The sequence below is a fragment of the Cervus elaphus genome, chromosome 19 (assembly GCF_910594005.1).
Source record: "Cervus elaphus chromosome 19, mCerEla1.1, whole genome shotgun sequence".
In the NCBI taxonomy this organism is placed as follows: domain Eukaryota; kingdom Metazoa; phylum Chordata; class Mammalia; order Artiodactyla; family Cervidae; genus Cervus; species Cervus elaphus.
The window spans coordinates 66,033,829-66,060,120 of record NC_057833.1 but is presented as its reverse complement, the minus strand read 5'-3'; the positions used below and the strand labels follow the sequence as shown (position 1 = coordinate 66,060,120).

The 26,292-nt window shown below is 49.8% G+C and overlaps 1 protein-coding gene across 1 annotated transcript in view; it reads right to left on the bottom strand.

Moving 5' to 3' along the window:
• SH3BP5 (SH3 domain binding protein 5) overlaps nucleotides 1–19,423 on the bottom strand; it is a 76,746-nt gene extending 57,323 nt beyond the window's left edge. The window contains exons 1-2 of the mRNA XM_043875310.1: nucleotides 19,151–19,423; nucleotides 17,421–17,483 (exon numbers count right to left, since the gene is read on the bottom strand). Of these exons, the coding sequence (XP_043731245.1) occupies nucleotides 17,421–17,483; nucleotides 19,151–19,291 (204 nt within the window). The 5' untranslated portion in view covers nucleotides 19,292–19,423. The remainder of the gene's footprint in view (nucleotides 1–17,420; nucleotides 17,484–19,150) is intronic.
• Between the last annotated feature and the right edge of the window lie 6,869 nt (nucleotides 19,424–26,292).

Genomic DNA, 26,292 nt, shown 5'->3' with positions numbered 1-26,292 from the left:
TCCTAAGGCCCACTTGACTTCACATTCAAGGATGTCTGGCTCTAGGTGAATGTGAGTGATCACACCATCGTGATTATCTGGGTCATTAAGATCTTTTTTGTATAGTTCATCTGTGTATTCTTGCCACCTCTTCTAATATCTTCTGCTTCTGTTAGGTCTGTACTGTTTCTGTCCTTTATTGTGCCCATCTTTGCATAAAATGTTCCCTTGGTGTCTCTGATTTTCTTGAAGCGATCTCTAGTCTTTCCCACTCTACCCACTGGAGTGGGTAGCCATTCCCTTCTCCAGGGGAATCTTCCTGACCCAGAGATCAAACCTGGGTCTCCTACAGTGCAGGAAGACTCTTCACCATCTGAGCCAACATCTTTTATAGCAAAGGAAGAAAAGGTATTTTTCCCTGGTCCAGGATCCAGTCCAGGACTCACACAGGATCTAGTTGTCAAACTCTGTCTAGTCTCCTAAATCTGGAAGTGTTCAGGTTTTCACGGCCTTGATAGTTTTCAATAATATGAATCAGTTATTTTATAGAATGTCACTTTGGGAAAGACTCAGTTTCAAATCACTTTTGTTGACATTACACAGGCAGGAGCCACCAGAATGGAATCAAAGCAATGCAATAAAAAATATGTATGTTTAGGACCTCCCTGGCAATGCGGTGGACAAGAATCCGCCCACCAATAAAGGGGACATGGGTTCGATCCCTGGCCGGGGAAGGGCCCAAAGCCACCAGGCGAATAAGCCCATGCGCCACAACTACCGAGGCCGCAAGCTGCAGCTACGGAAGCCGTGGCCCTGGAGCCCGCACTTCCCCAAAAGAGAAGCCACCGCCGAGAAGCCTGCACACTGCGGAGGAGAGAAGCCACCGGTTCCCGGCAACTGGAGGAAGCTGCAAGCAGTGAGGAGGGCCCTGCCCAGGCAAAAATAAACAAACACATTTTAAACTATTAAAATAAATATATTTAACAATTGTAAAGTATTAAATATGCACATATATATATCTAAATAGCCTAAGGTCCAAGCTCCACAAAGGAGAAAACCCTTTCATCTTCAGGAACAAGGGTCAGTGGTTTGAGGCCCTGGAAGAGGGACAGAAGTTACATAACCACACACACACACACACACACACACACACACACACACACACACACACACTCTCTCTCTCTCTCTTTCTCTCTCACACAAACATACACACACACACACTCTAATACACATATACACTCACACATTTATACACACAATGACACACACACACTCTCTCACATACACACACTCACACACATACACACACTGACACACACTCTCTCACACAAACATACACACACACTCTAACATACATACACACACATTTACACACACACACTGACACACACACACTCTCACATACACACACACACACGCAAACACTGACACACACACTACCTCTCTCACACATACACACACACTTACACATACACACACACTCTAACATACATACACACACATTTACACACACACAATGACACACACACTCTCACACACACACACTCACACACTTACACATACACACACACATTTACACATACACACACTGACACACTCACATTCACACACACTCACGCTTACACACACACTGACACATACACAAACTCTCACAAACATACAGACACACTCACACGCTTACACACACACACTGACACACACACTACCTCTCTCACACATACACTCTCTAACATACATACACACACATTTATGCACACACAATGACACACTCTCACATTCACACACTCACGCTTACACACACACACATACACACACACACTCACAAACATACAGACACACTCACATGCTTACACACACACTGACACACACACTACCTCTCTCACACATACACACTCTAACATACATACACACACAGACACACACACACACACTCACAAACATACAGACACACACGCTTACACACACACTCTCTCACAAACATACACACATGCTTACACACACACACACTGACACACACTCACAAACATACAGACACACTCACACGCTTACACACACACACTGACACACACACACACACAAAGCTGAGACGGCTGACAGAACTTGCTGCTGTTTCATTCCGGGCCAAACAGTGTTTTTAAACCCCCAGGATTCTTTATGTGAGAGGAGGCAGAATTGCTGAAACTGGCATTTTACAGGAGTTCAACCACTAGTGAACTATTTTCCATGTCTACGCTGAGAGGCTTCACATATTTCCTCAACCTGAAGACCCACTTTCCCCCACACTTGCAGATACCAGATCTCAGATGGATCATAACGCTACTGTGCACATTGATCGGGAGTGACGCGTCAGCCACGCATCAAGCGGTCCTGCATCACAAGGTCTGTCTCAGAATGAACACGCGCGCGGGCATCAGGGCGGTGCGCGAGTTCAGGGCCGGCCTCGGGGGCGCCAGGGGCCAGGCAGCACAGCCTCCCCGGAAAGCACGCACCCCCCGCCCCGCACTGCAGGCTAGATGCTGCTGGCTCCTCCTGGAGGACCTTCCTTCTGACCCCCTCACAGAACAGAAGGGAGGGAGGCCGGAGGGCGCAAAGGAACCAAAGTCAAAACCCACTGCCGCTGCGGCGAGAGACGCGGAAGAACCCAGAAGGAACGGCTGAAAACGTCAAAAGAGGCTGCTTCAGCAGGCCTGGAAGCGGGAAGGAACGAGGCAGAGCACTTTCATTTTCTCAGGGGCTTCTCTTCAGCTGTGCCCAAGTATGGCTTCAATAAGGATCAGAGTTTGGCTGCAGCACAGATTCACCTACGTGTTTTATTGCCCCGTGATCAAGACTGAGGACTCAGCCCATTCAGCATGTTGCTAGATTCAAATCAAAATCTCTGTCCTGCCCGTAAACTGGGACAGCCACTAAGGAAAAGAGTATGAAAGTTCCTCAGTCAACTAAAAACAGAGCTGCCACCTGACCCAGCAATCCTACTCCTGGGCATTTATCTGGAGAAAACGAAAACTATAATTCAAAAAGCTGCATGCGCTCCTGTGATCATAGCCACAGGATTTATGACCTGGAAACAATGTAAATGTCCATCAACAGGGGAACGGAAGAAAAAGACGCCTGTGTATGTGTGTATATGTGGGGGGCTTCCCAGGGGGCTCAGTAGTAAAGAATCTGCCTGTTTGATCCCTGGGTTGGGAGGATCCCCTGGAGAAAGAAATGGCAAAAGTCTTCTCTTGCCTGGGAAGTCCCACGAACAGAGGAGCCAGGTGGGCTATAGTCCCTGAGGTCGCAAAACAGACAGACACAACTTCGTGACTAAACAATATATGTGTGAGTGTATACATGTGTGTTCATATATATTAATACACACCCAGTGGAATACTACTCAGCCATAAAAAATGAAATAATGCCACTTGCAGCAACATGTTTGGACCTACAGATGATTATACTAAGTGAGGTAAACCAGACAAATACCACATGATATCATTTATATGTGTGATCTAAAATATAACACAGGGTCTTCCCTGGTGGTCCAGCAGGTAAGACTGCTGCTCTTCCACTGCAGGGGGATGGGTTCGATCCCTGCTTGGGGAACTACGATCCCACATGCTGCACAGTGTGGCCAAAAAAATACAAGAATAAAAAGGACTTCCCTGGTGGTCCAGTGGCTAAGCTTCCACACTCCCAATGCAGGGGGCCAGGGTTCAATCCCAGGTTAGGGAACTAGATCCCACATGCAGTAAAGATCCCACACGGCATGGCCGAGTAAAACAAACAAGTAAAATATGACAAAAGGAACTCACTTACAGAAAGAAACCAACTCAAAGGCACAAAAAACAGGTCTATGGTTGCCGAGGGAGAGGTGGGGGAGAGACAGATGGAGTTTGGGATGAACGGGTGCAAACTCTTACATATAATGGATAAACAACAAGGTCCTGTTGTGAAGCACAGGGAACCATATTCAATATCCTGTCATAAACCATAAAGGAAAAGAATATGAAAAAGAATGTGTGTGTGTATATATCTATATATGTATAACTGAATCACTTTGCCATGCAGCAGAAATTAACACCACATTGCAAATCAACTATATTTCAATAAAACAGATTATTTTTTAAAGTCTCAGTCATTCACTATCAGGGATGGAAAAGCCTCTGCCCCTCATCTAACTCAGAGGCTGCCATTGCACAGAGATGTAACTGAAGCCTCCCCCACTCCTAAGGATGTGTATCTGGTGAGTGTCAGGGCAGAGACCGAACACCTGGTCCCCAAGTCCTAGATCAGCGCTCCTCCACCTCACCAGCCTCGGTGGGGACCTCAGAGGATGCACCCTCCAAACCCACAAACACACATTTTAAAACTACTTCAGCGCCTGGGCTCCAGCCTCAGACTCCTAGATTGAAATCCTGGGTCCTCATCCCACCGGCCATGTGGCCCAGGAGAACTGGCTCAGTCTCTCAGCCCCTCCGTGTCCCAGCAATGTCCTCAAGAGCTGCTGCAAGAACTAACCTACATAAACCCCTGAGGACAATGCTTGGAATGCAATCAGCTTTCGATAAACAGTAGTGATTTTTATGGAGGTGGTGTTATTCAATAAACAGCAACGGTTCGACAGGAAAGGACCTAAGCTGGCTGAACACTTTACATGCTAGGTACAGGGCCAGGCACTTTACAATCATCACCTTATTTAATCCTTAATAGCTCTGCAAGATAGGTACTGCCCTTCCCCCTTCTGAGAGAAGGAAAGGAAAAACCTGGAAAAGCTAAAAACCTTGCCAAGACTGCACAGCTTACAAAGAGGCAGGGGGAGGATTCAAATTCAGATTTCCTGAAGGCCCCAGTCCACGCTTTTCCTCTATCAGCTCTAAAACAAGTTTTCCTATGCTTTTTCGATCCCAAGTTTCATAGCATACAAATACGATTTGCTTGAACAAGTTCCAACCTCAGGGGGGTGGATCCAATTTCTAGCCAATGCGGAATCCTATTTCTGCAGTGGGAATGCTAGCAAAATCCAGGGCAGGGGAAGAAAAGCTGCCCAAGGGATTTAAGAACCTTCCCCGTGAATTTACAAAGTGTCTGTCTAGCTATTGTACTCCGGGCCCCTGGGCGCCACTAATTTTTTATAATAGGTGTTGAAGCCGCAGCATAATATTCTCTCAGACAAAATTTCAAAGAAATGGGGCAAAGCAGCGAAGAATCCTTTATGGCAGAATCCATGGCACGGCTCAAAACGGCGCGCTGTTGCTTTAATTGCCACTGGCTGGTTTAAGGGTCACCAAGAGGAATAATCAAAGTCCTTGCTCTGCTGGCTGGTTATCCATTAAAGCAACTCGGCAAGGTCCTGTGAAACGAGGCTGTTCCTGAAGCCAAAGGACTTCTGCTGGCTTCGGTCTCGGTGTGACCACCCGGAGCATGGCCGCTCTAAAGGGGCTCAATTGCCTTGGCATGGACCCCGTCCAGAGATGGACTGTAGGCCCGTCCTCCTCAATCTGCTGGGCTCCTGGCTGCCTGGACCAGCAGATCACCACGGAAGTGCCACTGTGGGACCCCCAAGGCTCTGGTGTTTCCACATGGTCATCCTGAGACACCCACTGGGGGCAGTCAGACACCGCAAGGAGGGCAAGGCACACCCAACTGACATCTTGGCTACAAGTGCATGAGACTCCTCCAGCGAGGACCACCCCATGGAGCTCACTCCAAATTCCCCATCCACAAATCATGGGCAAGAGAAAGCATTTGATTTGGGGTAAAGAAGCTTGGGGGTAATTTGTTAGGTACAAACAGGTACTAGAACCATGAGGAAGGACAATCTCTCTTCCATCTCTTCTTCTTCAAAAAAAAAAAGCTAAAAACCAGGGAGAAAATGTCAAATCTGCCAGTTTCAAATTTATCAGAATGAAGCTGAAGCCTTTTGTGTGCTAGCAACAAAACGGTCAGGTAGACAAAGACACCCAAACTCCAGTCATCAGGTTGCGGGGTGACTCTGACCCCACACGACAGGCATTTACATTAAGCGGATTTGGCTGCAGTGTGAATACACAGCTGACGCTTCTGTGATTGTCTTCCTGATGGCAATTCCTTTCTGTCAGAACAAACGCTACTGGCTCTCGGATAATCCAGCAAAACACAGCAAAGGAAAAAAGTCAGGCCAGAAGAGATCAAAATTGTTTTCCACCTTCCTTTAAGGAAATGAAAGAGGCTGATTCTCTGAGCTCTCTTAAGAGCACCTTTGCAAATCTGCAAACGATCGTGAGACTCTTGGTTAAGATGTGTTGCATAAAAGGGATACAGCCTCTACTTTAGAAGCGTCTATGTGGTGACAGGCAGATTAAGTAACTTTCAGAGACCAAGCGCTGGGCGAAGATACTGGGATGCCTGCCAAAGGATGAGGTTCAAGAGATGTTTAATTCATCCAGCCAACACACACACACACACAACACACTGCTATGTTAAAAAGCTCTACAATAAACGCTCAGAGGGAAAAACAATAGTTCAATATTAAAAGGCCACAGGGACCCAGCTCTCTGCCAACAGGGGGATCTGAAGATTCTCTCAACCATGGGGCCGACAGCTCCACCAGTCCTCAGATCCTGTCTTCTTTTGAGGTGACGACACCCCGAGACACCCTGCAGTCAGAGGGAAGGTACCAGGATAAGGCTGGGGACATAGTCGGGTCACTGTACTGCAACCGCAGGTGCCCAGGTTCCCACAATGGTGCCAGGAAAGTTTACATACTATCTGTATAATTGTTTAAAAGGAAGACAGCTGATTTGTTTTAAGGCAGCAGACTGCATCTCAACACTGACAGCTATTTCTATATTCTAGCCAACAGCCCACACTAATATCATTTTCCCTAAGTGACACTACAGTATCAGCGCTGTCCAAGGGCTATACATACCCACAAGTCTTTATCCACATAGAAAGGATGCTACTACTCAAATCCATCTAGTAAGTGTGAATATCTAAACATCCTTAATGTTTGGAATGTTTCCCACTGTTCTATCTTGGTGACTGTTTTGTATTTTTATAGATGAGGGTGTCTTGGCTGCAAACAATCCTAAAAGGCCTTTAAGGCTCTTTTCAACCCTCCATGAATTACCATGTGAGAAGTTAACAATACAATAATTCATCAAGCAAACCCACCAACATCAGGGTTTATCTACAGGTAGGGCAGGGACTACCAATCTAGAAATTTTTTTCCCACCAGCCCGCATCGTTCCTAAAATTCCTTCCATAGAAATTCATTTCTTTGATTCATAAAGGTATCTTTTTATAATAGCGCTGCATCCTCCACCCTCATGCCCTGCCTATGAAAATGATAAAACATGGTCATTGCAAATAATGCAGAAAACATTGAGAAATGAAAAAATTAAAACCCCCAGCATTCTTAGCAGTAACCATTAAAAGCTTGTGAGGCTACATGCTTCTGAAACTATGATATTGCATCCCCCCAACCCCACCATCAACCAACATGAATCAACATTTTTGCAGAATACAATGAAATAGAAAAGTGAAAAGCCACTGGGATGTCACAGCAATGCCAAATGGCTAAAAAGAAAAACTTCTAAAATCTTACTCTCAATTTCTGTGGGTACTTCACCTTAGTTGGTAACAAGCAGATTAGAGTCTGTGGACCAGGCTATGAGTCTCTCCTAGACCTTTTTTCCTCTTATACGTCCATGTTCCTTTATTGCATGTATATATGCTTTTACATAAACTCTATGCATAGTCTTATACAAGCATTTTTCCCACTAGATTTTTTCCCACTGAACAGATTATGGCCATGTGTCCATATCCACACGTCATCCTATTCCAGTGTGAAACACTCTTAAAACCTGAGCATCTCCAAGCAGGGCAGAGTCCTACACCTCCATGACTGAGGGACTTGGGGGAGGGCAGAGGTCACAGGCTGTACTTTACCAACGCTGCCTCTGTGCCCGGCATCAAGGCTGCCCAGGCACGGCCCAGGGGGCGATGCAGTTTCAGAGCAGGCACAAGGGAAAAGGGCCCTGCCCGTTCTGCGGGATGCTGCTTGTGGCAGGAGCCACAGTGAGTCCACAGATCATCAGGCTCTAAATGCAACTCCAGCCATTCATTCCCCAACTCATCATGAGTAGGCACTGTGGGAGATACTGGGGTACAAATATGGGGAGGCCAAGCCCTTCCTTCCAGGGGCTGAATCCAGGGCAAGGAGAGCCAGACCGGTACAGAAATGACCAGAATACAACCTGAGAGACATGCGTGAGATGGCTAGTGCTGCCTTAAACAGACTCCTGGGGGCCTCGCCTCCAGAGCTTCTGAGTCAGTAGGTCTGGGTGGGCCCAGGACCAGGCAATCCTAACTTGGTTCTGCAAGGACCAAGGCTTGATGGCATTTCTCGAGGGCAGGGGATCCCCCCGCCAGGCAACCCCGTCCCCTTTCCCCAGGACACTTTCAAGGCTGGAGATGTGCGTGGGTGTCACAACTGTGCGGGGGGCGCAGGAAGTGGTCTCAGTGAGTGGCTGCTTGCTAAACCTTCTACAATGGACAAGACAGCCCCCCACAACAAAGAATGTCAACAATATCACTAGCACAGCTGGGCAATTCCTTGAAAGCAAGATACTCAAGGCCTCGGTTTTATCAGCAGAACAGGGATGATCGGCTCTATCACACAAAGTCCTGCTGTGGATTCAGGGATCTTACACAAAGTGCTTGGAACAGGGTCTGGCACACGGGAGGCACTTTTTATTGCCATTATTACTATTATGAGCTCTCGTTATTACTGAAGAGCAGCTAGGAGTCAAGGACATGCCAGGATGGACACAAGTCCTTCCTGCAAGGACCCGCCATGCTATAGCCCTGGCCTTCCCTCTCCCAGTAACAGCAGCAATGATACTGATGGCTTACTATGCGACATCAGTGGGATGAGAAAACTGAGGTTCAGAGACATTGAGTAACTTGCCCCAGGCCACACAGCCATCAAGGGGCACTCCGACAACTTTCATCCGCTCGTACATCAACTGAGCAGCCACTACGTGCCAGGCAAATCCCAGGAGGAGACACAGCCTAACACAGCGCAGCTCAGGCAGAGAAACAGCTGATTTCCAGAGCCCAAGGTCCGCGGCTCCAGACCCTCAGAGTCCGTCCCGCTGTAATCCTGGCCCTAGGAGCCCTCTCTCTGGCCCCTTGCCCAGAGCCTGTCTCTGACACAGGGTCCTCATGGCAGGGCCCGGGGGAGGAGGGCGGAGCATCTCGCTGGAACCTTCCCTGCATCCATCCTGAACATCCAGGGGGTCCCCACGCGCCTGGCCAGCCCCGCCAGCGGGAAGCCACACCCGCACCTGGGGCTGGGCAGCAAGCAAAGCCCGCCCACCCACAGTGTCTCCTCCTACCCCCCAGGCCCCCCAGACCCCCCAGGAGAGTCACGACTCCAATTCACGGACGGGGTGACTCAGGCTCCAAAGGGGCAAGTGCCCCCAAAAGTCAGCAGAGCTCAAGTTCTAGCCACACCACCTGAAGCCAAGATGTCGCTCCATGCGCCCCTTTCCCGTGACTTTGGATTTTCTTTTCCCCCTCTGACTATGAAGTGAAGTGAAAGTCACTCAGTCGTGTCCAACACTTTGCAACCCCATGGACTAAACAGCCCATGGAATTCTCCAGGCCAGAATACTGGAGTGGTAGCCTTTCCCTTCTCCAGAGGATCTTCCCAATCCAGGGATCGAACCCAGGTCTCCCGCACTGCAGGCAGATTCTTTACCAGCTGAGCCACAAGGGATCAAAGCAAATAACTCAGAAAATATAGAAAAATATGAAGAGAATACATCTCACTAATCTCTCCACCAGATATAATAGCTGGCAGGTAATTCTTTCCAGATCTGTTTATGCACATAAACATATTTTTTAGCATAGCATCATGATTCTAAATCATGAATCCATGCTCTTGGAACCTGCTTTTTCCCATTCAGATGCATTTCTTGGTTAATAACAAGCTGGTCAACACATGAAGCCTGGATTCTCTCAACCAGCGTCTGGGCTTGGTATTCATCTATTTCAGCAACCCCCTACTGACAGTCAGGTGGAGTCACAATTTTCCAACATTTTCAAACAAGGCTGCGGTGAATCCTGCCAGACCCGGATCTGTGCCCAGTTACCCCCTTAGGATCAATTCTTCCAAGTGCAATTGCTGGGTCAAAAGTCACAGACATTCCAGCAGCAATGTGGGGACTGTCACCCAAGCAGGCAGCCCCGAGTCCTACTGGTCCGATGGCCAAACTTCGGGTCAGAGCTGGGTTCCCCAGAGGCCCAGAAAAGCCCTCACACACAGCCAGTGACCAAAGGATCTTCCCCCCCAGGCTCCCCTCCCCGTCGTGCCGTCCAGACTGTGGAGCGTCTGCACCGGCCACTCTCCACCCTCCCCTGCCGGCGGCTGGCCCTCCCAAAAACCCGAGCCCCCAGGCCTTGATGCCAAAGCCCCCGTTACATCAGAGCACCCTCCAGCTCCCAAGACCCTGCACGGGGCCCCCACTCTGCGGCCAACGCCTCCAGCACGGTGAGGACCCAGCAGGACGGAGCCACAGGAGGGCCTCGGGGCGGGCTACACGGACGCCTCCAGGACATGGCACCCTGCAACCGGATCCCCCCGGGGACAGAGAGAGTCAGCCTCACCCTGCAACACACAAACACCACACCACACACACACCTCAGAGTCATGCAACACACACACAACACACACACACACACCACAGACACATACACACACTCATGCAACACACACCCCACACACAAACACACACACATCTTAAAGGAGAAAGTGCTACAACACTGTCCTCTGAGAAAAGAATTTCTCTTCCCCTGACTTGTGCTAATAATCCATTAGGAGACTCCAGGCTGCTCCCAATTCACCCCCTCTTCTCCCCCACCCCAAGTTTCCAAGCTCGGGACAGTTTTTTAAAGAGAAATTGTTTGCTAGGTTTTGGCAAAGGAGAAGGCTGATGCTGGTGCAGGCCTTCTGTGCGTCTGAGGAACACAGATGTCCGGAATCTGGATGCTTTTTCAAACCGCCTCCACCCAAGCAACGAGGGAAAGACCATGGCCGTTTACAGTGAAGCGCCTCTGCCCCCGCTGGGAAGGGCAGGCTGAAAAAGTCAGCGAGCGATGGCTGTTCGGAGCCAGAAAAATGTGAGTGGTAACTGGGCCTGGAGGGCCCTTCCTGCTCCTCAGGGGCCGTTTCAGCCCAAGACAAGCCCACCTTCAGAGCAGCAGGGGATAAGGAAACACTATACACGGTGGAAAAACGAAGGAACTGGGCGTGGAGTTTTACAAATCTTGATGACAGTGACTTAGAAATTCTCTGTGCTGCCTCTTGTTTCAAACCTGAGAACAGATCGCTGGGGCGGGTACACCGCGTCCAAGTGCATCGGCCTCCCTGCCTGCCGCAGCCCGGGGCAAGGCTGCCGGGACAGAAGGGCTGCTTCTTTCTCCAGCCGCAGCTCGCCCCACCCTCAGGGGGTGCTCCTGTTCCCCTGGGGTTGGAGTGCCCTTCCCAGCCCAGGCCTGCCCCCTTCAGACAGGCCTTCCAGGAAGCACACAGTGGGTGCTCAAGAAAGACTCCGTGAGTTAATGGTTAAAACTGATTAACCGATGCGCCTGTGGGAAAATACGTGTGCTTTCTTAACTTGAAACATCAGCTCATATTCGAGAGCCTCTCTGATAAAAGGCTGGGATTCCCTGGTGGCTCAGAGGGTAAAGCTTCTGTCTGCAATGTGGGAGACCTGGGTTCGATCCCTGGGATCAGGAAGATCCCCTGGAGAAGGCAATGGCAACCCACTGCAGTACTCTTGCCTGGAAAATCCCATGGACAGAGGAGCGTGGTAGATTACAGTCAATGGGGTCCCAAAGAGTCGGACAAGACTGAGCGACTTCACTTTCTTTCTGATAAAATGTTACTCCCTTCAACAGCCTTGAAAAGGCTGGCTCTCCCGACAGAAATCAGAGGACAAAGGGGTTACCACACTGTCCAGACAAGGTCAGAGGCAAACCAACATGGCAGGAAGGGGCGGATGTCACCTGACAACAGTCTGGCATCAGACACCTTTGATCATCTCCCATTTAAATCACCAAGACACGGAATGGGATGCAGGGGTGCATTCCAGCTGACGCCTCAGCTATGACGCCCAGAGGCAACCATGCCACAAACTGTCACCAATTCTTTTTTTCTTTAAAAAAAATTGTATACAATTTTGAAAAATTACTTTCTACTCAATACTTTGGCCACCTGATGCGAAGAGCTGACTCATTGGAAAAGACCCTGATGCTGGGAAATATTGAGGGCGGGAGGAGAAGGGGACGACAGAGGATGAGATGGTTGGATGGCATCACCGACTCAATGGACATGAGTTTGAGTAAACTCCGGGAGTTGGTGATGGACAGGGAGGCCTGGTGTGCTGCAGTCCATGGGGTCGCAAAGAGTCAGACACGACTGAGTGACTGAACTGAACTTTCTACTTCTAGTTAATACAAAATATTGGCTATATTCCCCACGTTGTACAAACATCCTTGAGGCTAGTTTACACCCAGTACTCTGTACTGATAACCACTAGCTTGTGTTCTCTATACCTGTGAGTCGGCTTCACTTCTGTCATATTCCCCAGTTTTTTTCAGACTCCACATATAAGCAGTATCATACAGTCTTCGTCTTTCTCTGTCTGACTTCTTTCACTTTCACGTAATGCCCTGCAAGTACAGCCATGTTGCTGCGAATTTCATTTTTCACGGCTGAGTAACATTCCATTATGTGTATACGTACCAAAAATTCTTTGGCCGGACCACGTGCAGGATCTTAGTTCCCAACCAAGGATCAAACCTGTTTGCAGTGCAAACCTGGATTAACTCCTGGGCCACCTCTTCTTTACCCATTCACCCGTCAGTGAGCACTGGGCTCACCAATTCACCTGAATCGCTCCAAGCCACGAGGGGTGCTGGGCCCCACGGACTGTAATCAAAAAGCAGAGGAAAGGAAATGCGGATAGCCGAAGACCCGCCCCTCGAGGCTCTGAAATATAGATAGTCAATCGTCATTATCTGTGAATCTGTCTACTCACTTAATTCCAAAAAATACTGTGCTAGTCTACAGCCACCTGTGGACCTGCTCAGACTGGCAAGATACTTCGGTCGCCTGCGGGGCCTGTTCCCGGGGAGGAGGGACAGACACCCTCTGCCCCGTTCCAGCTCTCATGCCGTAAACAGGCATCCTCGACACAGTCCATTAGTGCCACACTTTCTGCATTTCTGGGCTTTGTGTCCGTGACTTTCCTGCTTAAAACGGACCCCAGGCCTAGGGCTAAAGGGCTGGCTGGTGTCCTAAGCCCAGGAAAGCTGTGAAGAGCCTAACGGAGAAAATATGTGTTGAATGAGCTTTGATCAGGCTGAGTCATGGTGCTGATGGCCAAGCTCAACATGAATGAACTGAAAATACACATTAAATAAGGTGTCTTTAGGGACTTCCGTGCTGGTTGAGTGGTTAAGACTTTGCCTTCCAAAGCAGGGGTGCAGGTTCCATCCCTGGCTGGGGAACAAAGATCCCACAGGCCAGAAACTCAAAACAAAGAACAGAAATGCTATTTTAACAAATTCAATAATGACTTTAAAAATGGTCCACATTAAAAAAAATCTTTACAATAAAATCATGGGCATATTAAAAAGCAGAGACATTACTTTGCCAACAAAGGTCCGTCTACTCAAGGCTGTGGTTTCTCCAATAGTCATGTATGGATGTGAGAGTTGAACTATAAAGAAAGTTGAGCGCCGAAGAAGTGATGCTGTTGAACTGTGGTGTTGGAGAAGACTCTTGAGAGTCCCTTGGACTGCAAGGAGATCCAACCAGTCCATCCTAAAAGAAATCAGTCCTGAATATTCATTGGAAGGACTGATGCTGAAGCTGAAACTCCAATACTTTGGCCACCTGATGCGAAGAGCTGACTCATTTGAAAAGACCCTGATGCTGGGAAAGATTGAAGACAGGAGGAGAAGGGGACAACAGAGGATGAGATGGTTGGATGGCATCACCGACTCAATGGACATGAGTTTGAGTAAACTCGGGTGATGGAGAGGGAGGCCTGGCGTGCTGCAGTCCATGGGGTCGCAAACAGTCGGACACGACTGAGCGACTGAACTGAATGTGTCTTTAAACAGAAACAAGGTTAGGTACTGATCAGTGGACACTGGGGGACCAGAGGCTCACGGGAGCCTAATGAGGTTGAAGTTATTGAAAGCCTTTGGTCACGACATTTCCCTTGGGAGCCACGGCTTCGCGCAAGCTTAGCGGAAACTTGTGCAAACCAGGAGGACCACCCGTGTGCTACGGTGGCTGCTCCCTGGCCCACACCCTTCGGTGCCCGCCCTCCCCTGGCACCCCACCGATCCCTCCATCTGCCGCTCCGCACACAGGCTCCCTTGCACGGCAGCCTTCTGCTCAGTGTCTTCCAGAGACCCTCGTCAGGTCACTCTTCTACTGGACTCACGGCAATCCGTAATTACTAGCCACCCCTCCACGCCCCAGCCTCAACTGAGACATCAACTCTCTGAGGCACGGCCTCTGTCTTGAACAACCCTATCTGCTTGGATCTGCAGAGGCTGCAAGCCCGACACCAGGTGGGTGCCCAGTGCCTGCCCGCAGGGACAGAGCATGCCAGAAGCTGCCATCAGCTCCCCAGTGGGCTCTGGGAGCGTGAGCAGCATCCAGAGAGCCTGCACAGCGGCTGAAACCCCACTGATTAGACCCGGGCTGCCCTCCTAAACCTGGCTGGTCTGAAGTGAGACGTGCTCTAGGTATAAAAGATGCACAATACTTCCAAGACTTGAAACAAAAATATATGCAAAACATCTCATTCGTGATTTTCCTGTTTTGATTCCACACTGAAATTATTCTATCTCAAAAATTCTGGGTTAAAGGAAATTGGATGGAAATTAGCTTCAGCTGTTTCTTGTTACTTTTTAACATGGCTGCTAAGGAAGTTTTCATGACGTCCAGAGTTTGCACTATAATTGCCTGAGTCCACCCTGGTTATTGGAGAAGGAAATGCAACCCACTCCAGTATCCTTTGCCTGGAAAATTCCATGGACAGAGGAGCCTGGCGGGCTGCAGTCCACAGGGTCGCAGAGAGTCGGACATGACTGAGCGCCTAACACACACACACCCTGGTTATAATAAGGCCACGAAAGGGCAGCCAGTGACACAGGTCAGCCCTGACCCCCTCTCCCGGCGGCTGCCAAGTGCTCTCCAGAGCCAGGCAGGAAACACCTGTCAGAGTTTCCTGTGACGCACAAAGACCTAAGTGTGTCCAGAAAGGGGATTCGGAAATCGGGGCTGAAAAGAGTTGAGATAAAACAACTGTGCCCTCAGCAGGGGAACACAACCTGGACAGGGGCCGGCATGGAGTAGCCCTATAAATATGTGTTGGATGAATAAATCATGCATGCGTGCTGAATTGCTTCAGTCGTGTCTGACTCTGTGACCCCATGGACCACAGCCCGCCAGGCTCCTCTGTCCATGGGATTCTCCAGGCAAGAACACTTGAGTGGGTGGCCATGCCCTCCTCCAGGGCATCTTCCCGACCCAAGGACTGAACCCATGTCTCTCACATCTTCTGCACTGGCAGGCGGGTTCTTTACCTCTAGGGCCACCTGAGAAGCCCTGAATAGATCAGTACTTTGCCAAAAAAAAAAAAAAACAACTATTTCTAACTTATCTGCTGGCATTTGGGATCGCAGAACATGAGAAATGGAAGGGGATCTGAAAAATGACTAGGCTCTGCCGTGTGGCTGAACTGTGAGGACACTGAACCTCCACATCCTCCCCTGGAGAACAGGTGGTCCCTGCCTCCCATCCTGCCTACCAGGACCAAGCCACCCAGCAGAACTGGCTATGATGAGGGGAGTTTTCTCTGATCTGTCCAATACCAGGCCTACTGCGCCCCTGAAAGGTGGCTACTATGACTGAGGAAGTTAACTTTTAATTTTACTTAATTGTAATTAATTTAAGTTCAAATAGCCACACGTGGCAAGAGGCGGCCATCATGAACAGCATAGCTCTGGGCTGCTGTGACAAGGAGGAAGGAGGACCCTTGGGGGACTCCCCTGGTGGTCCAGGGGCTGAGACTCTGTGCTCCCAATGCAGGGGTCCAGGTTCCACCCCTGCTCAGAGAACCAGACCCCACTCGCTGCCACTAAGAACTCGCACGTCACAACTAGAGATCCTGCTTGCTGTAACCAAGACTCACAGCAGCCAAAGAAAGGGAAACATTTAAAAAAAAAAAAAAAACTTTTTTGGAAACATCAAATCCTGATAGAAATGAAAGGGGTCGTGCTGCTGAATGAATTCCAAACGTGAGATTCTAAGAGATTTCAACTGCCCAACCAACAGTCCTGATTCATCATAAGTGCAAAAAATTTCCACACACAGAAGGTACTTCATTTGGGGGAGAAGAGGGCTCACAGATGAACCAGAACACAGCAAGAGTCCTTCAGAAGCAGCTCGGCAAACCAGCTTTGCCTCTCCGGGCCACCTCTGGCCTCGACATGCAGGGACAACGCAGGGTTGCCTGGCTGGTGGATGACATTCCTGAGACCTCCCACCCCCTCACCGGGAGGGACCAGTGGCGGCCCGCCCCTTCTGCTGACCTTCCCTGCCATTCCTTCTGCTACTGACGAAGGCCCTCCCACAGCTCGCAGACACAAGCAGGGGTTGTCAAATGTGCTGGGAAGTGGTGGGAAAACCGACCCCTGTTGAAAAGTGGGGCTGAAGTGGGAGCCATGAAGAGCATCTGTTTACTCAGGTGGGAAGATGCCCATGAACTTCAAATCGAGGTCTCAGCTCCCCACATTTTTCCAGGCAGGAAAGCGCTTCCGAGACTAAACAGCTTTTCTTTACCATTAAGGTCATTAATATTCTACACCCAAGCAGACAATAAAGAAAAAAAGCAGGAGAGTGGAAGGGCGGGGGCGGGGTGGGGGGGGGAATGGTTAGGGCCCAAAAGTCAAAAAAGATCTAAGTGTTTTTGAGGAAACACATGATATTTCCAAGTAGCAATGTAAGGAGTCACCGTAAAAGATTTAATAAGAGATTTTGTGAGCTCATTCATTCTTATCCATTAAAGGGCACAGCTAATTTCCCCCCTTAGTCCTTCTAACTTTGCAACAGACCACGTTAACTTTAGGGCTTAAGAGTGTGTAAAGCCCTTGGTTTGGGCCCCTCTGAGCTTCCAGGATGAAAACCATGTGAAATTGGATCCACATGTGTTCCACCCACTAGCTGGCCTCAGTGGTGTAATTTACTCTGTCGGGCAGCTTGCTGTTGCTCAACTTCAAGGAGGGAACGCCAGCAGCCACTCTGCAGTTATTAAAACAGAGTGAACCAGCCTGGGGTCAGCAGGACAGAGGCCACCTTCACTTCGGAACCCAGCTTTCTATACCTCAAGTTCAGTCTCCCGTCTGTTGATATCATCCGTGGATTGATTGAGCTTCTCCAGTTCCCCCTGATGAAGAAAAGGGATAGAAAAAAAGACTTCAGGGATGCATGTCTTTGGTTTCCACTGTGACTCAGCCCCAAAACCTGCAAAATTACTCTGGCCAGTTTGTAGGAAGAGGAACCAGTCCGTACTAATTGTCAAGGAAAACAGTTGTGCCTTGGCTGGAAGAACAAATGAATGTCAGCATTTCTGAAACCTTTTTCTTGATAGTGGCCTTTTTGAAAATGACTTAAGGTCCCAGGAATTTGTCTTTTCTTAGAAGGTCAATTATTTATTGCAGGTATGTGCCTTCAGGTAAACCCACCTGTTACAAATGGTTTAGAGGCTAAATCAAAATAATGCTTTCTGCTTTAGAGCAGGAATTTTGCAGAAAAGATAATAAAAGAAAACAAAGCCAAGCCTAAAGTATAAACTCAATGAAATCATGCAAACCAAGGGTGGAATTCTGGCATTAACTCACCCATAGTTGAGCATTTTTCTGTAGAGAGCATTTTCTTCTCAAACTGCCAATTATTCAATCTACCTAGCTGTTTACAAAACAACTAAAACTAGCTTTAATCCTAACCTTTAAAAATTTACAAGCTAACATTTTGTAAAAAGCGCCCAGCATGAAGTTAACTCATTTTACTCTGCAAACAAAGGATCTTGTTAACAGAATTCCCCTACCAAGAAAACAAAATTTAGGAGACCGAACTGATTTTAATAGAATTCCTAATATGAAGCTTTTTCCACCTGATTTTTATCTTGCTCACCTGCCATAACAATTCAGTTAAACACAACAGCTGAGTTAAATGAGCTTTTTAATAGATCTGCGCACTGAAAAACCAATTAGGTCTCCAGAAATCGCAGCGCATGCTGAAAAGCAGCATTTTGTTACAAGTGACTTATGGAAGAGTAGAAAAATGGGTCTTGGAAAGGGATGTGCTATGTCTTTTTGCTTAGAGGGTGAAGAGGTTAAGCTGTCACTTTGAGATCTCGGCTAGGAAATTGCTTTTTAATCATCTCCCGGAGACATGGAGGCGCAGGAAGCAGGCCAACCCTCTCGCCTTCTCGCGCGTCAGCTTTGCGCACCAGTTGGCCCTGATTTCTGTTCACACTCGACCTCACTAGGAGGAAAAGCTGGGTTTTAAACCATTTGAGGGCAGCCGGGGGCGACAATAAACCCTTCGGTTTGCTAACAATGAATCGGGGTTGGGGGGGATGGCTCCGGACGGTCCCCTCTGCCAGGTGAGGGCTCCGACCCCCGGGCAAGGCGGCCGCCCCAGGTGTAGGGGGCGGCCGGGGCCACCGCCCCGGGGGCGCGCGCTACGCCACCGGCCGGGCACCCGGCGTCCGGAGGTTGCGCAGAGCCCGCGGCGCGGCAAGCCGATCGGGTACCCCGAACCCGGCGAGGCGCCCCCGCCCCCTTTCCTCTTTGTTGCACGCCCGCCCCAAGCGCAGGGCAAGCTGCGGGCGACCCCCGGATCCCACCGGGGGTCCCGGCAATGGAGTCGGGCCGCGTCCGCGCGGACACCGCAGCCTCCCCAGGAACCGGGCGAAACCCGGCGCTCGGAGCCTCTCTCCCCCGCAGCCCCGGGCCTCCCCGGGCCGCTCCCCTGCGCGCAGGCACCCGGAGCTCCGAGGCGGGCTGAGCGCGGAGGCCAGGGCCCCCGTGCGCCCCCCGCGCACCCCACCTGGATCCGGGGGTCCACCTCCTCCTCGTCCGCCAGCCCGGGCTCCATCCCGGCTTCCTCCTCCTCCTCCTCCGAGTCCCGGGCAGGCGGCGGGCGCTCCGCCGGCCCCTCCGGGCGGTTCCGCCTCGGCGCCGCGTCCATGCCGGGGGCGGCTGGGGGCGCGCGGGGCTGGCGGCCGCAGGTCGCGCCGGAGCCTCCTGGCCACTGCCGGGCGGGAGAGCTGGGCGCCGCTCGCGGCCGCGGGTCCCCGGGCTCGGGAGGAAGTGGGCGCGGTCGCCCCCTCTCCGCCGCGGCCGTCAGCGCCGCCCGCTCCGCCCCCGGCCCGCCCCGCGCCGCTCCGGCTCGGCCCGGCCGCCGGGGGAACCGTGCTCCGTCACAAAACCTCCCCACCAGCAAGCCCGTAGGTAGTGAAATGGGGGAGCCCTCACCCCAGTTTTAACTTAGCAGCCGGAAGAGATCGCCAGCTCCCCAAGGTCGGCCGCCGGGTGTCCGGGTGCTTTTCCCCCTCCCGCCTCTGCCAAGGCGAAGTGACTCCGTGGAGGGAAATTGTTCATCGCTCAGTCATGTCCGACTCTTTGCGACCCCATGGATTTAGCCCCCAGGCTCCTCTGTCCAGGGGATTCTCCAGGCAAGAATACTGGGTGGGTTGCCTTGCCCTCCTCTAGGGGATCTTCCTGACCCGGTGACGGAACGCGGGTCTCCTGCATTGCAGGCGGATTCTTGACGGTCTGAGACACCAGGGAAGCACGGTGGAAGGAAAGTTTGGGGTATTTCCACCATCTGAAGTCCCCTTTAGAAGCTTGTCCTCCGTGACCTTGGACCAGTTGCAAGACTCAAACCCCTGTGTACACTCCAAGCACTTCTGTCCCCTTGGGTGAACCTGAGGAAATGTATCCCCCTGAAGATTTCCCCAGAAAAGGGAAGGGAAACATGTGCTCACATAGAAACAAACTGACCCAGAGGGGAGCCAGCTCCAGCTCCAGGGGTGGATTCCTTGTCCAAAGGCTGTGCCGGCCCTGAGCAGAGCTCCACGCCCAAGAAGCTCCGCTTTCAGAGTTGTGGGACGGCCCTGCCTGAATAGCTGGGAAGCATGGAAAATCCATTGATCAGGGTTGTGGGCGGTTGCATGTGTGCGTTCAGCCTTCTCCAGGAGATGCGAGTGTTAACCCGTTAATGGGCACACTCCATCCAAGGGGTTACTGACTGAGGAGGTGTGTTGCCCACCCTGAACAGAGTGGGGTGCCAAAACTTGCCCAGCAGACTCAAAAAAATCCAAAGAAGAAGGGTCATGTCTGCGCTTTTATGAAATGTCAGGGCCACTGTGATGTCAGGGGAGCCGAAGGGCAGATGACCTTAGCAAAGCAGGCAAGGACATTGCCACTGGCCATTGCTAATGTCTCTTTCACTACAAAAACACAGAGTGTACACTCTTTCTACGCAAAGGCTTGTGGCCCGTGGGCTCTGTTGAGTTTGGAGGGCAGACTTCCTTGAGAAAGGAGCTTCTTTCTGGGCTTGTCATTAAAGCCAGCCTTGGGAAACCTGTTTATGGTTGGTTTTATCAGAAGCGAAGTTGGGGTGTTACTCCTTGAGCAAGGTTCAACCCTACACACTCTGGTACCATGGTCCCCCCATCAGAGGGAGCTTCACTGTCTCCTGGAGGTAACACAGGTGTATGTTGTGGGTTTGTTTCTGAACAGGTCATACCTGTTCCTTGCTCTTTAAATTAAGAGAGAGTCAGCAGTTCTTTGTGAGATGTTCTCAAATTCCTTGCTAAGGACACAGTTGCTTTTCATTTCCCAGTGATGGATGAAGGCAGGGTCAAGATGGCCATTAAGAGTCACTTTCGGGCACAAGAGCCACCAGTGTTTCCTCGTCGGCTTGGAATCAAGCCTGTACCTGAGCAGACGGCCCCCAGCTGTGGACAAACTGAGACAGGGGCTAAAAACAAGAAAAGTGAGGTCAGCCCTGATCCAAATGCTTCCTAAGTGGTGGAACCTCATCGTCACCATTTGAACAGCAGCCTCCAGAATACGTTTCTCTTTAAGTTTAGATTTAAGAGCAATCAGTCAGTTCAGTTGCTCAGTCGTGTCCGACTCTTTGCGACCCCATGAATCGCAGCACGCCAGGCCTCCCTGTCCATCACCAACTCCTGGAGTTTACTCAAACTCATGTCCGTCGAGTCGGTGATGCTATCCAACCATCTCATCCTCTGTCATCCCCTTCTCCTCCCGCCCTCAACCTTTTCCAGCATCAGGGTCTTTTCCAACAAGTCAGCTCTTGGCATCAGGTGGCCAAAGTATTGGAGTTTCAGCTTCCGCATCAGTCCTTCCAATGAACACCCAGGACTGATCTCCTTTAGGATGGACTGGTTGGATCTCCTTGCAGTCCAAGGGACTCTCAAGAGTCTTCTCCACACCACAGTTCAAAAGCATCAATTCTTTGGCGCTCAGCTTTCTTCACAGTCCAACTCTCACATCCATACATGACCACTGGAAAAACCATAGCCTTGACTAGAGGGACCTTTGTTGGCAAAGTAATGTCTCTGCTTTTTAATATGCAATAGGGTAGTTCAAATGCCTCTATGGGACACGGGAAACAGCTTCTGAACATCAGTGTAGACTTTTGTTGCTTTATTTTTAGAAGACCTGGGCCAGCTATAGCAAGGATCCCAATAAGTGTTCTGAAATTTGAAAAAAGGAAAATAAATAAAGGACAGCATTACTATGTACTTCTATGGATACATTATATGCACATCAATGCATAGGAGAGATCTGCAGGGAAGACTCTACCCAACAAAGCGTGGCCAGCCCTGGAAAGGGGGGTAGGGAAGGGCCCAGGACTGGCCAGGATTGGGGGTTGGAGATGTCAAAGGGAACTTTTCATGTCTTGATAATATTTTCATTTTTATCAGGAGGATATATGTATGATTATTTGTGTAATTCTAAAAGAATGCATATTGTATTCATTTTCTATTGCTGTGTAACAAAATACCACAAATTTAGTAGCTTAAAACAGGGCTTGTTTATTAACTCACAGTTTTATAGCGGGGAAGGGGGGCTTCCCTTGCAGGCTCAGTGGGAAAGAATCCATGTAATAAAGCAGGAGACACAAATTCAGTCCCTGGGTCGGGAAGATCCCCTAGAGGAGGAAATGGCAACCTACTCCAGTGTTCTTGCCTGGAGAACCCCGTGGAGTCCATGGAGTCACAAAGAGTTGACCACAACTTAGCAACTGAACAACCATAAGTGTAGGCCTGACGATCAGGCACAGTGTGACAAGCTTCTCTGCTCAGGGTCTCCCAGACCAAACCTGGGTGTTGACCAGGCTGCAGACCATTCTGAAGGCTCTAAGGAAAAAGTCCTTCCAAGCTCATTCAGGCTGTTGGCTGCATTCGGCTCCTTGTGGTTGTGGGACTGAGATGCCCGTTTCCTTATTGTCAGCCAAGGGCCATCCCTGTCTGCTGGAGGCCGCCTACGTTCCTTGCAATTGTGACCCCCGGCATCTTCAAAGCCAGCAGCAGAGGACCTCCCTTGTGCTGAGTCCATCTCACACTTCAGTCTCCCTTTCCAGGGGAGCCCAGTCCCTTCTAAGGATTCGTGTGGGTAGGTCAGGTCCACACAGGATAAAGTCAACTGTGCCATCTTCACCGCATAATCATGGAGGTGGCTGTCCCATCACAGTCACAAGCTCCCAGTATTTTACAGGAATATGTACAAGAGTGGGGCAAAGGTATACTTCTGTCTACCTCGAGTACTAAGGAGGCAAGCCTTATAAGGGGCTTGGAACCCAAATAAATGCTTAATGTTTATTTTGGCTGCCATATTTGATCTGGGTGAATGACTCTATAAAGGATGGGCCGGAGATCCCTGGAAGTCTCTGAGAACTTTCAGGATACACATGCAATCAAAACTTTCAGACAAATACAAAGACAAGACTTGCCTTCCTCACTCTCATTCTCTTATCAGTATTCACTAGAGTTTCCTAAAAGTTACATGACACATGATATCACAATAGATTAAATGCAGAAGATATGAGAATCCAGCTATCATCTGTTAAGCCACACGTTAAAGAGATGTGCAAAAATGGAAAACAATGCCCTTGTCACTATATTTTATTTTCTTTTGGAAACTTTTATTTTTCATTTTGAAAGCTAACGTTATCTTTAATAAAATTATTATATTCACATTAACATGTAATAAGTGTGTTGTTATTTTTAGATGAATTCATGAAAGTTTTTTAAGTGGTTCTCATTTTGACACAGCAACCACGTGTAGACATAACCACATAAACAACAGCTCTTTGAGGTCTTCGGTCACTTAAAAAAAAATAAAGAAGTACTGGCAATAAAAAGTTTGAGAAACATCGAGCTAGAGGAAACATATCCTCTGGTTGGAGCTATCCTTTTTTATTTCTATTCAAGTGTCCCACAGCCTCCTTCACTCAAAAGATTCGTCACCACTCCCAAAACCTCGAATTTGGCCATTGGTGGAGTATTTGGGGCACAGTACATTTCTGCCCATTTCAAGAGCCTTTAAATACAATTTAGCAATTAAAGTGATTGTGATCAGTAGATAAGGTGCTGCTCATATGGGATTAGCTCCTGGGATCTACATTTTTTCAGTTCCTCTGAAGAATCCATTGCTCAATTATAGCATTGCCCCCTTTGGAGAAAACAGATTTTTAGTGCTGCGCGTGTGACGTTGGTTTCCAAGGACACAGCTGTGCCTTGCCGGGCTTGGAGGGGTCAGAGTGGTGGGGGGAACACCTGCGCTGCACTGTTGCGGGAAGGGAGACCCCTTCCAGGACCCAAGAGGGGGCTCTGGTCTGGCACTGGGACATGAATCGTCTGAGGAGTCACACAGGCTGGCAAAGCAGGAGACTCTATTGGGAAGGGGCCCCTGGGTGGAGAGCAGGCGGAGAAGGGACCCCAGGGGACTGCCCTGCCTCGAGGCTCACAGTCCGGGGTCTCACTGTGAGGCGCTTAGTTTCCAGGTTTTCTCTGGCCAGTCTTTCTGACTCAGGGTCCTTCCCGAGGCGAGATGGATGGATTCAAGCTGGAGTTCAGCACAGATGGATTCCAGGATCCTGGGAGGCTGGTAGGACATATGCGCTGCCATCTCTTCTCTGTTTTTGACCTTTCCCAAGAAACGGCAACCCACTCCAGTCCTCTTGACTGGAAAATTCCATGGATGGAGGAGCTTCGTAGGCTACAGTCCATGGGATCACAAAGAGTCGGACACGACTGAGTGACTTCACTTTCTTTTCTCACTTTAAATTATTTCAGTTGGTGATCGATTGTTAGTTGCACCTTCCTTACCGGAATCTCCTGTTTAAGCTGACTCATGCACGTGGTTGCTATCAGGCCTGGCCAGGGTGAGCAGTTTCAGCCCATGGTTTCCCTAACAGTAACCAGAGCTGTGATTTGGGGCAGCTTGATCACATTGGTGCATGGTGTGGGCAAATGTGGGGATGGCTGACAACGGAGCAGAACCCCAGGGACTCCTTCACTTGGAGACATGCTCCCTGCTGTCCTCTGAAGAAAGATGCTCAGCCTATTAAAGTTGCTCTCTCCCCAGGGAGCTCACTGAGGCCTGTGGACGGAGAGGCAGCCTCTCTGATAACTCTGAAGGAACTGCGGCAAAGAGGTAAGGGTGCAGCCAGGACAATAAAAAGTTTGTGCTGGGAGTGGGGGCAGGTGGCCAGTGTGGTCAAACATCAAAAGATGACTGCTAAGCACGAAAGGGGAACTCTCGAGGTAAGACTTTAGTGCTTAGATGCAAGAGTCTGGGTTCATTGAAATGATTCCTTAGATAAGCATCTTCACTACTTAGGGCCAGTATCTCGGGTTTTCTCCACCCGAATCCCCTCGGGGCTGCCTGGGAGGTGGCTGCATGGCTGATGGCTGCCACATTCTTTGTCCACTGGAATGGCAGGTGACATTCTTTGGCTGCTGGATTCAATTTACTTTCACTATCTCCTTGCAGTTTGGTTAAACTAGGGGGAAGTAGGCCATGTGTGTCTGTTCCCTGTTAGTCCACTTCCTCAAGCTGAAAACCGTCCTGGGTGACAATGGCAGCCTCTGGGTCGTCCCATTTGCCCCTGAGGACAGTTGGCTGACCTTTAGAAAGAAGAGGGAAAAGGGTAGCTGACTGGATGGGCCTGGGTTTACAGATTTCTCCAGAATGGGTCCTTACTTGTCAGGATCTGGTTTCTTTCATGCATTAACATCAACCTCTCCTTTTATAACCCTGCCTCCTCACTGGGGTCGTCCCAGCCTCTTCCTCCCTGAATAATAAAGGAAGCAGGTGTCCAGCAGAGAGAGACAGTCTCCCCATCTCATCTCCCGCCGGAGTGAGTGTGTAGGGATATTTCTATTTCCATGGGTGTGGAGAGGAACTCCAGCTTATGTAATAAACACTCAAGGAAAATCCTGCCGTGTTCAAGGGGCCTCATTCTCCTGTCTTCAGGGGAAGGGAGGGTCTCCAACTGTGTTTAAGTGTTGTCGGCCTTTTTTGTGAAAAGAGAAAGTGACCTTTTCCCCCAAACCCTTGAACAACCTGGGAGCAGAGGCCTGAGAGGAAGCAAGGTGGTCTGCTGACCTCATGGAGCTTGGATGGAGTTCAGGGCAGAGAGGGATGGTCTTGGCTGTTCAAGCCACTGAAGGAGCAGCCTTTCCCTCCTGGCTGCTGCAAAGGGCCCTGCGTGTCCCACTGTGGGAACACGGAGGTCATCCATCTCTTGCCTTCAAAGGCCAGGGTGGTTTTATGGAGAAGACGACATTTGGTTTGAATGACAAAAAGTATTTCCACAAACAAGACAGGAAGTGAAGTGAAAGTCACTCAGTCGTGTCTGACTCTTTGCGACCCCATGGACTCTGTATAGTCCATGGAATTCTCCAGACCAGAACTGGAGTGGGTAGCCTTGCCCTTCTCCAGGGGATCTTCCCAACCCAGGGATCGAACCCAGGTCTCCCGCATTGCAGGTGGATTCTTTACCAGCTGAGCCACCAGGGAAGCCTAACAAGAGAGGAGGAGTTTGTCAAAGAAAGAAAGGGCTTTCCAGACAGGGAATACATGGGGAAATTATGGAGGGGCTGGACCGGTCAGTAATAGCAGGAGGAGAGACCATGTAGACCTGGGACT